Below are 12,899 nucleotides of genomic sequence, written 5' to 3'. Positions count from 1 at the left end.
TGTCTTCTTCATTTTTTTTCATTTTTTATATATATAAATGTATGTTTTTATAGACTCCTGATGCAGGCCTGACGGCCGAAACACGACGTTGTGTCGAGTCTTCAAATTATTAATAAATTGTATATTATTGAACATCCTCCAGTTTCTGGTATCCTTGGTCGCTCTCCCACTTTTTTTACATTTCTATTTTTACCGTGGGGTGTTTGAGTTCTCCGCTTTTCTGGCGGATTTTCCCTCACATTTACCCCTGAACTCGACCATGGCTTTCCAGAACTGGAACGATGTACTTACCTACAGCGATGAATATCTCAACAGATTATTACAACATCTGGACACTGAAGAAGACTACAATCAACCATCTACTACATCATTAATGGAACAGTGCTTAGATATTGTAGATATTAAAAAGAACATTGTCAGAAATGACTTACATTTCTGTACAATGCTCAGTTACTGCAGGTCTAAACGCATACCCAGAGGTCTTAGAATAAATAAAGCTCCAACGATGTTTTTGGACAATCAACTTTTCTTAGATAAGTGGTGTGCAATTCTCAATAAATGCAGTCTTGATCTTATGATTTTAATAGCAGAAACAGCACAGTCAAAGAGTAAAGCATTTAAAGAAACTTTAGAACCCAAATTAATTGCATTACATAGTTTAGATCCTAGTTATGATACAATATTGAAAGACGTTAACAGTAAGATTGATAAGTTTAAAAAAGATACGAAGGAAGTTAAAAATGGCAAATTTAGAAGGGATGAGACAGACTACAAGAGGGGATCTATTTACCCTTTCTCTAAATCCAGACAATATGTTCATAATAAAAGAACAACAAAACAATTCACTCAAACTAAACCTAGGCCTCCCGAAATGAATACCAATTTTGATAATGCAAATATAGAACAGAGACGTAAAAGAGTTAGGAGTGACTCTGGGGACGATTACACTTCTCCGATTGGGAGCCCCATTATGCAACAGCAAGCAGCAAGAACATCTAGACACTCTACTGAACGTGACACATCTCTTTTAGCCAGTCAAGAACTTCAAACAAATTCTTTTTTAGAAGAACTTTGGAAGAAGGACATGAGATTTCAACCGCAACGCCACTCATTCAATCAACCAGATCGCCACATACAAAGAGGAAGAGGCATGGGAAGAGGAAGAACACAGAACACATACCTACAGAATCATTATTACAGAGGTCACTCTCAACATCCATATCGGCAATAGAAGAAACTATACCAATTTTCAACCTTTCTCAATACACACCCACAGAAATCAAGGTTAGCATCCTCCAGAAAGGCTTATCTTTTGTGCCCACTAGTGGATACAACGCTTTTCAGACACGAGTAGATCTCTTCAAATCCAACTGCAAGTTACAGATTATACAAGCATTTTCCAACAAACCTTGTACAGCACAAGAAGTTTCTGTGGTAAAGAAACCTTCCACCTGGATACCCCCCGGTCCCTCACACCCACTAATTGACGCATTTCATCAATGTGTGAATAGAGATCTCAAGAAGGTCGAGAGGAATACTAAGCCTCGTTATTACAATACTACAACATTAGAACGTAGAGCTATTCAAGATCTCTCGGCCAATACATCTATAGTAATCAAACCAGCGGACAAAGGGGGAGCAATAGTAATTATGGATCGAGTTAAATATGTACAAGAAGTCCAGCGACAATTAGATGATCCAAACTTCTATATCTCCTTACAAGATGATCCCACAGGAGGAATCCAGAAAGATATAGATGAACTTATAAGCATCTCAGCCAAAATGGGTTTCCTCACTGAAAAAGAGAGACAATTTTTACTGGTAAAACATCCTGTCATTCCAACCATTTACATACTGCCCAAAATACACAAGTCTACTATTAATCCACCAGGGAGGCCCATAGTCTCAGGAAATGGCTCCATTTTGGAACCACTATCCATTTTTGTGGACTTTTTTTTACGACCTTTCGTTCCTATTATTCCGTCATATGTACAAGATACTACTCATATGATAAATATTCTTGAACACTATGATGGTCCAATTACAGATACCATTATGGTAACTATGGATATCGAGTCTTTATATACGAATATCCCTCAACTTGAAGCATTGAATGTAATTGAAGAAACCTTACAAAAAAGGACCACCCATCGCAGAATACCCAATCATCTGATCTTGACTTGCGCAACCATAGCACTCACTAAAAATTATTTCCGCTTTAATGACACATATTACCAACAAATCAAAGGCACTGCGATGGGTGCCAGCATGGCACCAGATCTAGCCAACCTGTATGTGGGAAAATTTGAAGAAGAATTCCTCACTAACCATCCATTTCTACAGCATATCAAGATTTACCGACGCTATATAGATGACGTTTTCATTCTCTGGCAAGGCGATGAGGAAAGTCTCCATTCTTTCCACCAATGGCTGAATAGACAAGATCCAAACCTTAAGTTCACTTTAGAATATGATAACAACAATATTCATTTTCTTGATATCTCAATTACCAAAACTGACTACTTTTTCAAAACAAACATTTACAGAAAACCAACAGATCGCAATATGTTTCTGCATTATTCGAGTTATCACAACCCTAGCTTGAAGAGCAATCTGCCCCTGAGTCAATTTCTTCGTCTTCGACGCCTCTGTTCAGACTTCGACGACTTTCATCACCAAGCAAGGATTTTGAAAAATAGATTTACAACGAGAGGTTACCCACAACAACATATCAACAATGGTCTCAATCGAGCCATTGAGAAAGATCGTAAAGAATTACTACAACCATCAGTAATCAAGAACACACCAGACATAGTGTGCACTTTAAAATATTCTTTTCTAGCCAAGCACATTTCACGATCAATTAGGAAACATTGGCACATTTTAGAAGGACTAGAATGTTTTCAGAATAAGCAATTAGTTATTGCCTATTCAAGAAATAAGAATCTGAAAGAACATCTTGTGCCTTCCACGCTACCTGATGTGACTACAATCTCAGTGCCACTTGGATTCCAAAAATGCGGTCATTGCAGTATCTGTGCTCACTGTATCGAAACCAGCAATTTTGTTCATCCCAAAACTAAGAAATCTTTCAAATTAAACCATACGTCAGATTGCAACACTTCATCTGTTATTTATATTATCATTTGTCCTTGTCCCATGTTATATGTTGGTAAAACCCTTAGAGCAGTAAAGACCCGTATCATTGAACATAGGAGTTGCATCAAGAGGAAGATCGAATCCGCTCCTCTTGTCGAACATTGGTATTCAGCAAATCATTTGATTTCAGACCTCAAATTTCTGGTTTTCAAAACCAAGACTAAAAAATGGAGAGGAGGTGATCTGGATAGACAATTACTACAGGAAGAACAGAAACTCATCTTTGATCTTAACACCCTGACACCCGATGGATTAAACAACGAGATTGATTATCGGCCATTTTTATGAATATTTAATAATTCCCACACAATTATCATTTTTTCTTCCAGCATTTTCCCTCCCCCTTTTTTTGTTTCCTTTTTCCCATTTTTATCATTTATTTATTTTTTATTTTGCACATAATTCATATTCATCTTTTTTTATTGTTTTTATGTCACAAATAAAATTCACTGCATTACTTATGTTATTGTTCAATTCTTTTAGCTCCAGGATGGTCTATATCTCATAGTTTTATTTTTTATTTTTTACTTATTTATTTTTCTTTTTTTCCATCCAACTACACACTTATTTTTTAACCGTTTTTCCTTTTTCTTAATAATTTTAATGCACTATTTTATTTCATTTTTTCATATTTTAATTTTTTTTATGGCATTTTGTATTATTTTCCTCACATGGTTACTTTCTATTGTTTTATTTACTTATTTTTATTTTTATTTAATATCCACTTTTTTTGTCCTTGTTGCGTGTCCCCATATTTTATTTAGTTTCCGTTTTTCAGTCAGCCAACACCGTCATTCTTATTATTTTTCATTTTTTTAATTTCACCAGCTTCATTTTTCCAGGACTGGAGCATTGTCAACTATTTTCTTTTCACACTTCATTTAATTTGGCATCAGCCTGGCACTACCAAATTTTTACTTCATTATTTTGTGTTCCACAAAGGTTTTGCTGCTTGTCCCTTTCATGGCATATCTCGTCTAGTTTTCATTTTCTAGTCAGCAATCACCGTCATCTTCAATTTAGACGGTATTTATTTTTTGTTTTTCCAGGACCGAGGCTTCATCATATATTTTTACTTTGGTATTCATTTTCAACACCGTTGCAACCTTCTGCATATAAATTTCCGCTTTTAAATATATTTTTTCCGCTATTCGTTTCTTTTTATTGGCCAGTTCTCTACATTATAAGTTTAGTTCCTCTGGTAACGTCATTTCCGTTTTAGCGCTGCTTTTTTATCATACATTTTTTAAGCATTGCACAATGTTTTAATTTCTATCCACATTTTTAATATATTACTGTGTTTTTGTGGAATTCGTTTTATTTCCCCAGCATTATTGGTACATTGCAGAGCTTGTCACTTCCGGCATAGCGTCAATCGCTTCCTTGCATTTTAGCGTTTTTCGTTTTTGGCGCCTTTTTTTGTTTAAAGTGCCGGCTTCTTACAAGGCACTTTTTTTCAAACTGCAATACGAAGAGCGCGAGCAGTGCCTCTGACGGCATCTTTCTAAACACAGTCTTTTTAAAGGTTAGTAACTCATTTACTTTTACAATTCTATGCTTCCATGTTTTATTTCTCTGTTTCTTTTGTCTCAGTCACGCACATTTCTTCTTTTGTTTCACACTTATTTTCACCACTGCCCCCGTTTATTTATATCTCTGGCAGCGTTTGAGCCTTTTGGCTTACAATTTTTTTGTATCATTTTTGCTTTCCAAGTACATTCGTATCTCATGGCTGCCTTGAGCAGGATACCCAACATAACAGTCAATTTGGGCAGACAGGGTTGTAGAATCTGTTGGCGTCAGGTTCTAGAATCCAACGCCACCCTCGTTGTCTCATTTTATTCTGTTCCAGGTTGTACACTCAGTTTGTATATAGTTTCAGGTTAATTCGAGTTATGTCCTCACTGTTGCAAGGCCTAAATGACCAATGTTTGTTGTCTTCCATGAGCCTGGATACTAGGGATACCCCACTTGTGAGAATTATGGCCTGCTTGTCCTCGGAGAAAGCAAAGCTACTTACCTATAGCAGGTATTCTCCGACAACAGCAGGCCTTATATTCTCACAAATCCACCCACCTCCCCTTGTCTCCTTTTCTTTATTTTTATGCTGTAGTATTTAACTGTGGTAACCGCACTCTCGAGGTGGGCAAGAATTCAGTCACGCATACACGGTGGAGAGTGTCTCACGCTCCACAAGGTGCTTGTCATAAATTCCGGACTGGCCAATGTGGGACCACATTACCCACTTTGAGAATAGAAAGCCTGCTATCATCTAAGAATACCTGCTACAGGTAAGTATTTGGCAGGTATAACTGTTCATACTTAAATATGGTACTTTAGCACAATCTACAGTATGCTAAGTTACATGTGTAATTGAGAGCCCAGTCCACTTGTACGCCCCTTACACTTGCATGCTAACCAACTCGTGCATGTAAATTATAGACTAGCACTTTTGCACATATAATTCATACTTAACATACATAAGTGCTAGTATTCGCCAATATAAATGCACAAATGGCACCTAACTGTAGGCACCCTGTTATAGAATTAAAGATTGTATGATTTACATAAAATTGACAATGTAAATTGGTGTGGGAACTTGGAAACTAAAGGTTAAACTGGGAGTGAAGCTTGTGTTTTCCCAAACAAAAGGCATTCTGCCCCTGGGGAGGAGGTGGGAAGAGAGAAGGTGCTGGGAGAAGCACAGCTGCTGGATGGGTATGGGGAGGTGACAGGGGCGCTGACTAATATGTTGCAGGGGAGCGCCAGAAATCTTTGCACTAGCCCTGGCACCAGACATTGCTGTGCTTCACCACCACTGGTAGCCAGTACACAGAGCAGCCAATAGGAAACACAACCTTCAGAATGCAATATGGCTTAGTAATTTTAGGTGTCTCGGTATAACTTGCAGCTAAGAAAGTGAAAAACTGATAATTGCTAAGAGCCAGCCCAGCAACAGAGTGTGGTTTTTTTTTTGTGGGGGGGGGCGGGGGAATGGGGAGGGAAAGCTTGCAAAACCTGCCTCACGGAACCTCTCTGTATGTGAGTAGGATAATGTATCTCAGGCAGGGGTGTGTTTGCTTTGCTTTGTGGCCTGGAGAGGAAAGGAGCTATTTACTAACTGCTGTGTGTCAGTTTCCATGCTGCAGTAGTTGAAACAGTGTCTTCATAGAAATGCATTGGGCCATTTTTGAGGGATGTTATTTTTCTTAAATACTCAATCTGGTTTGGCCAATTTTTGAATTTGATATGTCTTTTCTCTGGTTTTCTCCCCACACCAAATTTGGTTCCTTTCAGTTACATTTTTGAAGTTATTTTGCCCCCAAATGGATGGGCAGACAGACATTCTTGACCACTTGCGTATTATTTCTTTATAACATTATGTTGGGATAGAAAGAATAAAAGCAATTACTAAAATGTACTTTCCCAGGTGTACTCTTTTTTTTTTTTTTAAAGAGCCAATATACAGTGTAATTAAGGCTAATGTAGCATCTGCTTATTATGTTGCAACATTAAGCTACAGTTTAAAAGTGAAATTTAGTACTTGAGCAAGGTGTAATAAATCTGTGGTTCTCAGCCTTATACTTGGGCACCCTACTGTTGGGTTTTCAGGATATCTATAATGAATATACATTAGAGAATTTACATATACTGGATTTCCAGTGTATACATATTTATTATGAGTATCCTGAAAATCCAAATGGCTAGGGGGTCTACTACTGGATTTCCAGTGTATACATATTTGTTATGAGTATCCTGAAAATCCAAATGGCTAGGGGGTCTTTGAGGATTGGGCTGTGAACCAGGGGCGTAGCCAGACCTTGGTGGGAGGGGGGGGCAGAGCCCGAGGTGGGGGGCACTGTTTAGCCACATCCCCCCGCCGCCGACCCCCCCCCCCCCCCCCACCGCTGCCACATTGGACCGCAAACCCAACCCCCCCTGCCACCACTGCCGCCGCATCAGCTACCTTGTTTGCTGGGGGGGGTGGTCCCCAATCCCCGCCAGCCGAAGTCTTCAGCGCCGGTCGACTCCGGTGCCTTCGTTGTGGGATCATCTGTTTCTGACGCCTTATGTCCTGCACGGTGCTACATGACGTAAGGCGTCAGAAACAGATGATCCCACAACAAAGACGCCGGAGTCGACCGGCGCTGAAGAAAACTTCGGCTGGGGGGGTTTATGGGACCTCCCCACCAGCAAACATGGTACCTGATGGGGGGGGGGGGGGTCAGATGTAGAGGGGGCCAGGGCATAATCTGTGGGGGCCCATGCCCCTGTGGCCCCATGTAGCTATGCCCCTGCTGTGAACCACTGTACTAGATGACCATCACTGGGGTAGCCTAGTATTCTGTTGATTTACAGCAAAATATCTACTATAATAAAAAGCACCCTCAACATTCTGAAGCTGACTCCGTGGCTTCAGTGAAGGGTTCGTAAGTGTGTCATCGACTCACCATCTCTCTCTGCTCTGCCCTCGCGTCAAAACATGATGAGGTCGAGGGCGGGTAATCAGAAGCCAGAACTGAGGGAACGAACTCACCTTCAACGTTCTGAGAGAGCATAAACGCTGGATGGCTGGAGGGGGGCAGGGGAGACAGGAGAATTGCTGGGTGGCTGGAGGGGGGCAGGGGAGACAGGAGAATAGCTGGGTGGCTGGAGGGGGGGCAGTGGAGATGAAAATTGTTGGGTGGCTGGAGGGGGGGCCAGGGGAGAGAGGAGAATCACACACTCTCACAGACACACTCGCACCCAGTCTCACTCTCTGTCACACACTCGCACGGTGCTGCCAACCACGCAGAGGGGGGGAGAGGCAGGGGGTCCTGAGACCACAGGGAAGGGGGGAGGGGGTCCTGAGACCACAGAGGGAGGGGGGAGGTATCTCTGTCACACACACACTCTCTCACAGTCAGTGTCTTTCTCTGACTTTCACACAGTCTCTCAGACTATGTCTCACACTGTATCACATTCACTCTCTGTGTCACACAGTCACTCCCACACACTCTCGGTCTCACAGAGAGTCTGTGTATCGCACACATACTCTCTCTCACTGTCTCACACACTCTCACAGTGTATCTGTGAGAAACACACTCTCTCTCATACACTCACTGTCTCACATACGCACTCGCACACACTCTCATTGAAACACACACTCTCTCTCTCTCTCACAGACACACTCTCACCCAGACTCACTCTCTGTCACACACACACTCTCTCACAGACACACTCTCACCCAGACTCACTCTCTGTCACACACACACTCTCTCACAGTCACTCTCACACACACTCTCTCAAACATACACACTCCGAGGAAAACCTTGCTAGCGCCCGTTTCATTTGTGTCAGAAACGGGCCTTATTTACTAGTCTTCTATATTTCTCTGGGAGATTCTAAACCCATTGCAGATATAACTTTTTCATTTTTTATAATTGTGTTTTCCTTCATTAGTGTTTTTGTGGGGTACCCTGCAATTACTGTATATATTCACCTATAAGTCATTTTCACCCATAGGTCACACCCCTACTTTTTCCCTTTAATTGTATTGTCCATGTAGTGACTTGTGTATAGGTTTCCCCCCTGAGTTTTGACCTTTAAAAATGGTCAAAAATGTTGCAGCCTCTACATGAGTATATACAGAATTGTTCTAAAGCCTTTTCATTAACAGTTCCAATGTCTTGCCCTCTGTGTGTTTTCTTTCATAGGCTGGACTAATTGAAGCCAATGGGGAACTCAAGGTTTTTATTGACCAAAATCTTAGTCCTGGAAAAGGTAAGAAACACTTTAAAAACTATAGCTTATAGGGTCCTTTTACTGAAGGGATTTCTACTGTAGACCCTTTTAATTGATTTTTTTAAATTTTAACAGGGTTTTTCAGTTTGCAAAATAAGATGATTGCTTACAGTAGTTTTGTATGAAGAGATTTTAATGTTTGTCACGTGGAAATAATGGTCAACAACCAAGTTGCAGGTGATAACCTTTTTATTGGACTAACTTAGAGTATCTGTGACAAGCTTTGAAGTATTATCCTCTGTTAGGTCACTGAAGAAACAGTAGTTACACTGGGTTTAAATAGTATAGACTTACCGTATTTTTCGGACTATAAGACGCACCGGACCATAAGACGCACCTAGGTTTTAGAGGAGGGAAAGAGGAAAAAAAAAATTTTCCTCTTTCCCTCCTCTAAAACCTAGGTGCTCCGGTGCGTCTTGTCCGGGTTTTGGACCTCCGTCCCGTACTTACAGGATTCCGTGTTCCCTGGTGGTCTAGTGACGTCGGGGCAGGAAAGAGCCCCCTCTTTCCTGCCCATCGCGCTGCTCTCCGTGCTTCTCAATGCTTTCCGACGGTCTCGGCGATATTCAAAATGGCCGCCGAGATTCTCGGCGGCCATTTTGAATATCGCCGAGACCGTCGGAAAGCATTGAGAAGCACGGAGAGCAGCGCGATGGGCAGGAAAGAGGGGGCTCTTTCCTGCCCCGACGTCACTAGACCACCAGGGAACACGGAATCCTGTAAATACGGAACGGAGGTAAAAAAAACCGCTACCTTCGGACTATAAGACGCACCCCCCATTTTCCTCCCAAATTTTGGGGGAAAAAAGTGCGTCTTATAGTCCGAAAAATACGGTAGGTTGCATGCATATGTTAGTACATCTTAGTGAAATGGGATTGGGTTAATAGATGATGCAACAGTAAATTGTTCCAACAAAAATGTTACCTACAATTTGGTTTTGACTCCTATTCTGCATATCCAAGTGTACTTAACAAGACAATCGCAATTTTCCACTCATAGTTTATCTTAAAAACTCCTTTGTGATAAGGGACAGCCCACATTTAAATTGGATGATATTTAAAACGTATGTTTGTTATCACCGAATAGCAGTGTATCGTGACCACAGGTCACCTCATCATAAATAACAATGCTTAGTGTTAAAAGTTATTTCCTAACATGATAAAGATCAGGTTTTGGCAAAGATATTCATATTTCTTAGGATAGTAATGTGCTAGATATGTTTCACAATGAAAGACACAATAAAATATTCAACCGACTGTAATAAAATGTTGTACTAAAATGTAAGTGTTCTACAGTAGATTTGTAGGCATTTTTTTTTGTCAGAAAGTCTGGTTCTGTTGAATTATTACAGCTATTGTACCAACATTTAATTCCTTGATACCTTTTTGTTGTGTTGCTTTACAGGTTTGGATTCTTTGTGCTTTGGAGGTTTATTTTTAATTAGTGGAAAAATATAGGAAAATTGGGAATATTTTTTATTTAACCTTTGCTTATTCGCTTTTTTTGTTTTGTTTTATTACTTTTGCTGCTCTTGGCACTGCCCTCCCTCAGTTACTTCCTTCTCATACCCCTTCCTGTGCCTCCTTCTAGCTTCTCTCCTGCCTCTTCTGTGTGGTTAATTCTCTGAGGATAAGCAGCCCTCATTGATGGATGATGTCATTGAATAGAGCCTGGTGTCCAAAGCAGGTTTTATGTATTTATTTACTCTATTTGACATACCATCAATCAGATATTTATCAATCGTAATGGTTTACAATAATACAAATTTAAACAAAAAAGTTAAATCAAAACTAAAACCAACATAACAAAACAACCCAAATGGACAGTCAACAGAGGTTTCCAATAATTTGTTAAACAGAGCTCAATCAGTCAAAGGCAGTGGAGATTAAGTGAGTCTGTAAGTCTTTCCTAAACTTAGTAATATTGGTTTCTAAGGAGAGATGGTTAAACAAAGAATTCCAGAGTGCAGACTTGCATGTAACATCTAGCCTGGCTCTGGATAATGGAGGGATAGCTAGCCAATTTTGTTGTTGGGATCTCAACAAACTTGCAGGGCAATAAGGAATAAGTTTGTTTGCTAAGTATTGGGGTTAGCCTGAGTAAAACAAAACTTTGAGTTAAAACTAAAACTTTAAATTTTATCCTCACTTTACAGGGGAGCCAGTGAGCCTTTATCGTACCACCTGGATCCTGATACCATTTTTATTGTCAAATTTTGAATGGATTGAAGTCTTAAACAAATATTGTGGCAGACCATTAAAAAGAGAATTTGCAGAGTCTAATTTACTCATTACTGTAGTATGTGCAAGTGTATGTAACTATTTCTTAGCTAGAATAGGCCTAAGATCTAATCTGATGCAAGCAGTCAAAGCAACGACGTGATAAAGATGATATATCATTCTCAAAGGTCAATCTGGAATCAAAACAATACACCTAATATCTTCAGTGTAGCACATAGCCTGTTCAGCAAGAATTTGGAGGGGGGGGGGGCAATAGAAAAGATTTGGCCAGTGTTGCTTCTTTAGATTTTGCTCACACCTTTTTCAGTAGTAGCTCAAGGTGAGTTACATTCAGGTACTCTGGATATTTCTCTGTCCCAGGAGGGCTCACAATCAAAGTTTGTACCTGAGGCAATGAAGGGTTAAGTGACTTGCCCAAGATCACAAGGAGCAGCAGCGGGATTTGAACCGGCCACCTCTGGATTGCAAGACTGGTGCTCTAACCACTAGACCACATAGGTGACGGGAGCACCTATATGTGGGTAAAGTGGGTTTTTAGTGAGTTTTGGAGTACTTAGTTTCTACCACAAGTGTAACAGATAGGGGAAGGTATTGGCCTGGGTCCACCTCTCTATAGTGCACTGCACCTACCAACAGCTTTCCTACCTTATTCTTAAAAAAAAAAACAGTTGATCTGCTGACACCAATGAAATATCTGGACCTCATGTCCCTAATAGATGTTTTGTCATACTAAAAGTGCTTCTGCTGGGCATTTGCTCATTGTAATTTGAATGGAATGGAAATCTTTTTACCTGCTTAATTTCCCTTAAATAGAATTTATTTGCATTGAAGAATTCTCTTTTTCCATATCATCAAGCTGATCAATCCATAGACTGGTGGGTTGTGTCCATCTACCAGCAGGTGGAGATAGAGAGCAAACTTTTGCCTCCCTATATGTGGTCATGTGCTGCCGGAAACTCCTCAGTATGTTCTCTATCTCAGCAGGTGGTGGTCACACACAGCAGCAGCTCTGGCTAGGCCTCCAAGCCTAATCCTTAGGTTTTGTTGAGGCCTGGGGTTGAGGGCTCTTTTGAGCAAGTGCAAACCTGGTGGTGCCAGGTCCCTCCTTTTCTCCCCCCTCCCGCTGGCTCCGTTTAAAAAAAAAAAAAAAAAATATATTTTTAAACGTCTTTAAAGGCGTTTAATTCGACGTTTCTTTAAACGTTCATTGCAGCTACTCACTGGGACACCAGTTCGTTACAGCTCGGAGCGGCAAGCAGGTAATTTTACCTTTTTAGAGCGGGCAGGGGGTTCCCCGATTCTTCTCCTCGTGGCAATGGCGTCGGAGGGCGAGGGCGCAAAGGGTCGCTCCCCGGATCGCTGGAGCGCTTCTAGAGGGGATGCGGGGGTTTTACAACCTGATTCGCCCTTGATGGGTGATAGTTTAGTGACCGATGAATGTCCCGGTCGTTCCTCCGGCGTGGCGGTTTTTTCCCGCCATAAACGCCCATCCCCCGCTCCTCGCCTCCGCCATCTTGGCCGGCCACGCGGCTCGGACGGCTTCTTCGGGGCCGCCCTTGAGGTTGGAGACATTAATGCCATGAACGCCCTTAATTTGGGCGACGGCACAAAAGCGGCTAAAGTTAAGCGCCGTTCTTCCCGCGCGGCTCCTTCACGGAGTTTCGCGCCGGACGCCATTTTGGATGCGCAGCATGTCTCTCCCCCGCTATTGCGAGC

At 41.2% G+C, this 12,899-nt stretch overlaps 1 protein-coding gene across 3 annotated transcripts in view; it reads left to right on the top strand.

Moving 5' to 3' along the window:
* The window catches only part of TFDP1 (transcription factor Dp-1), a 172,703-nt gene that overhangs the window by 25,100 nt on the left and 134,704 nt on the right, over positions 1-12,899 (top strand). For all 3 annotated transcript variants that reach the window (XM_030201495.1, XM_030201496.1, XM_030201497.1), the window contains exon 3: positions 8,856-8,922. In XM_030201495.1, the coding sequence (XP_030057355.1) occupies positions 8,856-8,922 (67 nt within the window). The remainder of the gene's footprint in view (positions 1-8,855; positions 8,923-12,899) is intronic.

Source organism: Microcaecilia unicolor, chromosome 4 (assembly GCF_901765095.1).
Source record: "Microcaecilia unicolor chromosome 4, aMicUni1.1, whole genome shotgun sequence".
Taxonomy (NCBI): domain Eukaryota; kingdom Metazoa; phylum Chordata; class Amphibia; order Gymnophiona; family Siphonopidae; genus Microcaecilia; species Microcaecilia unicolor.
The sequence above is the reverse complement of the archived record's forward strand: the minus strand, read 5'-3'. Positions and strand labels throughout refer to the sequence as shown.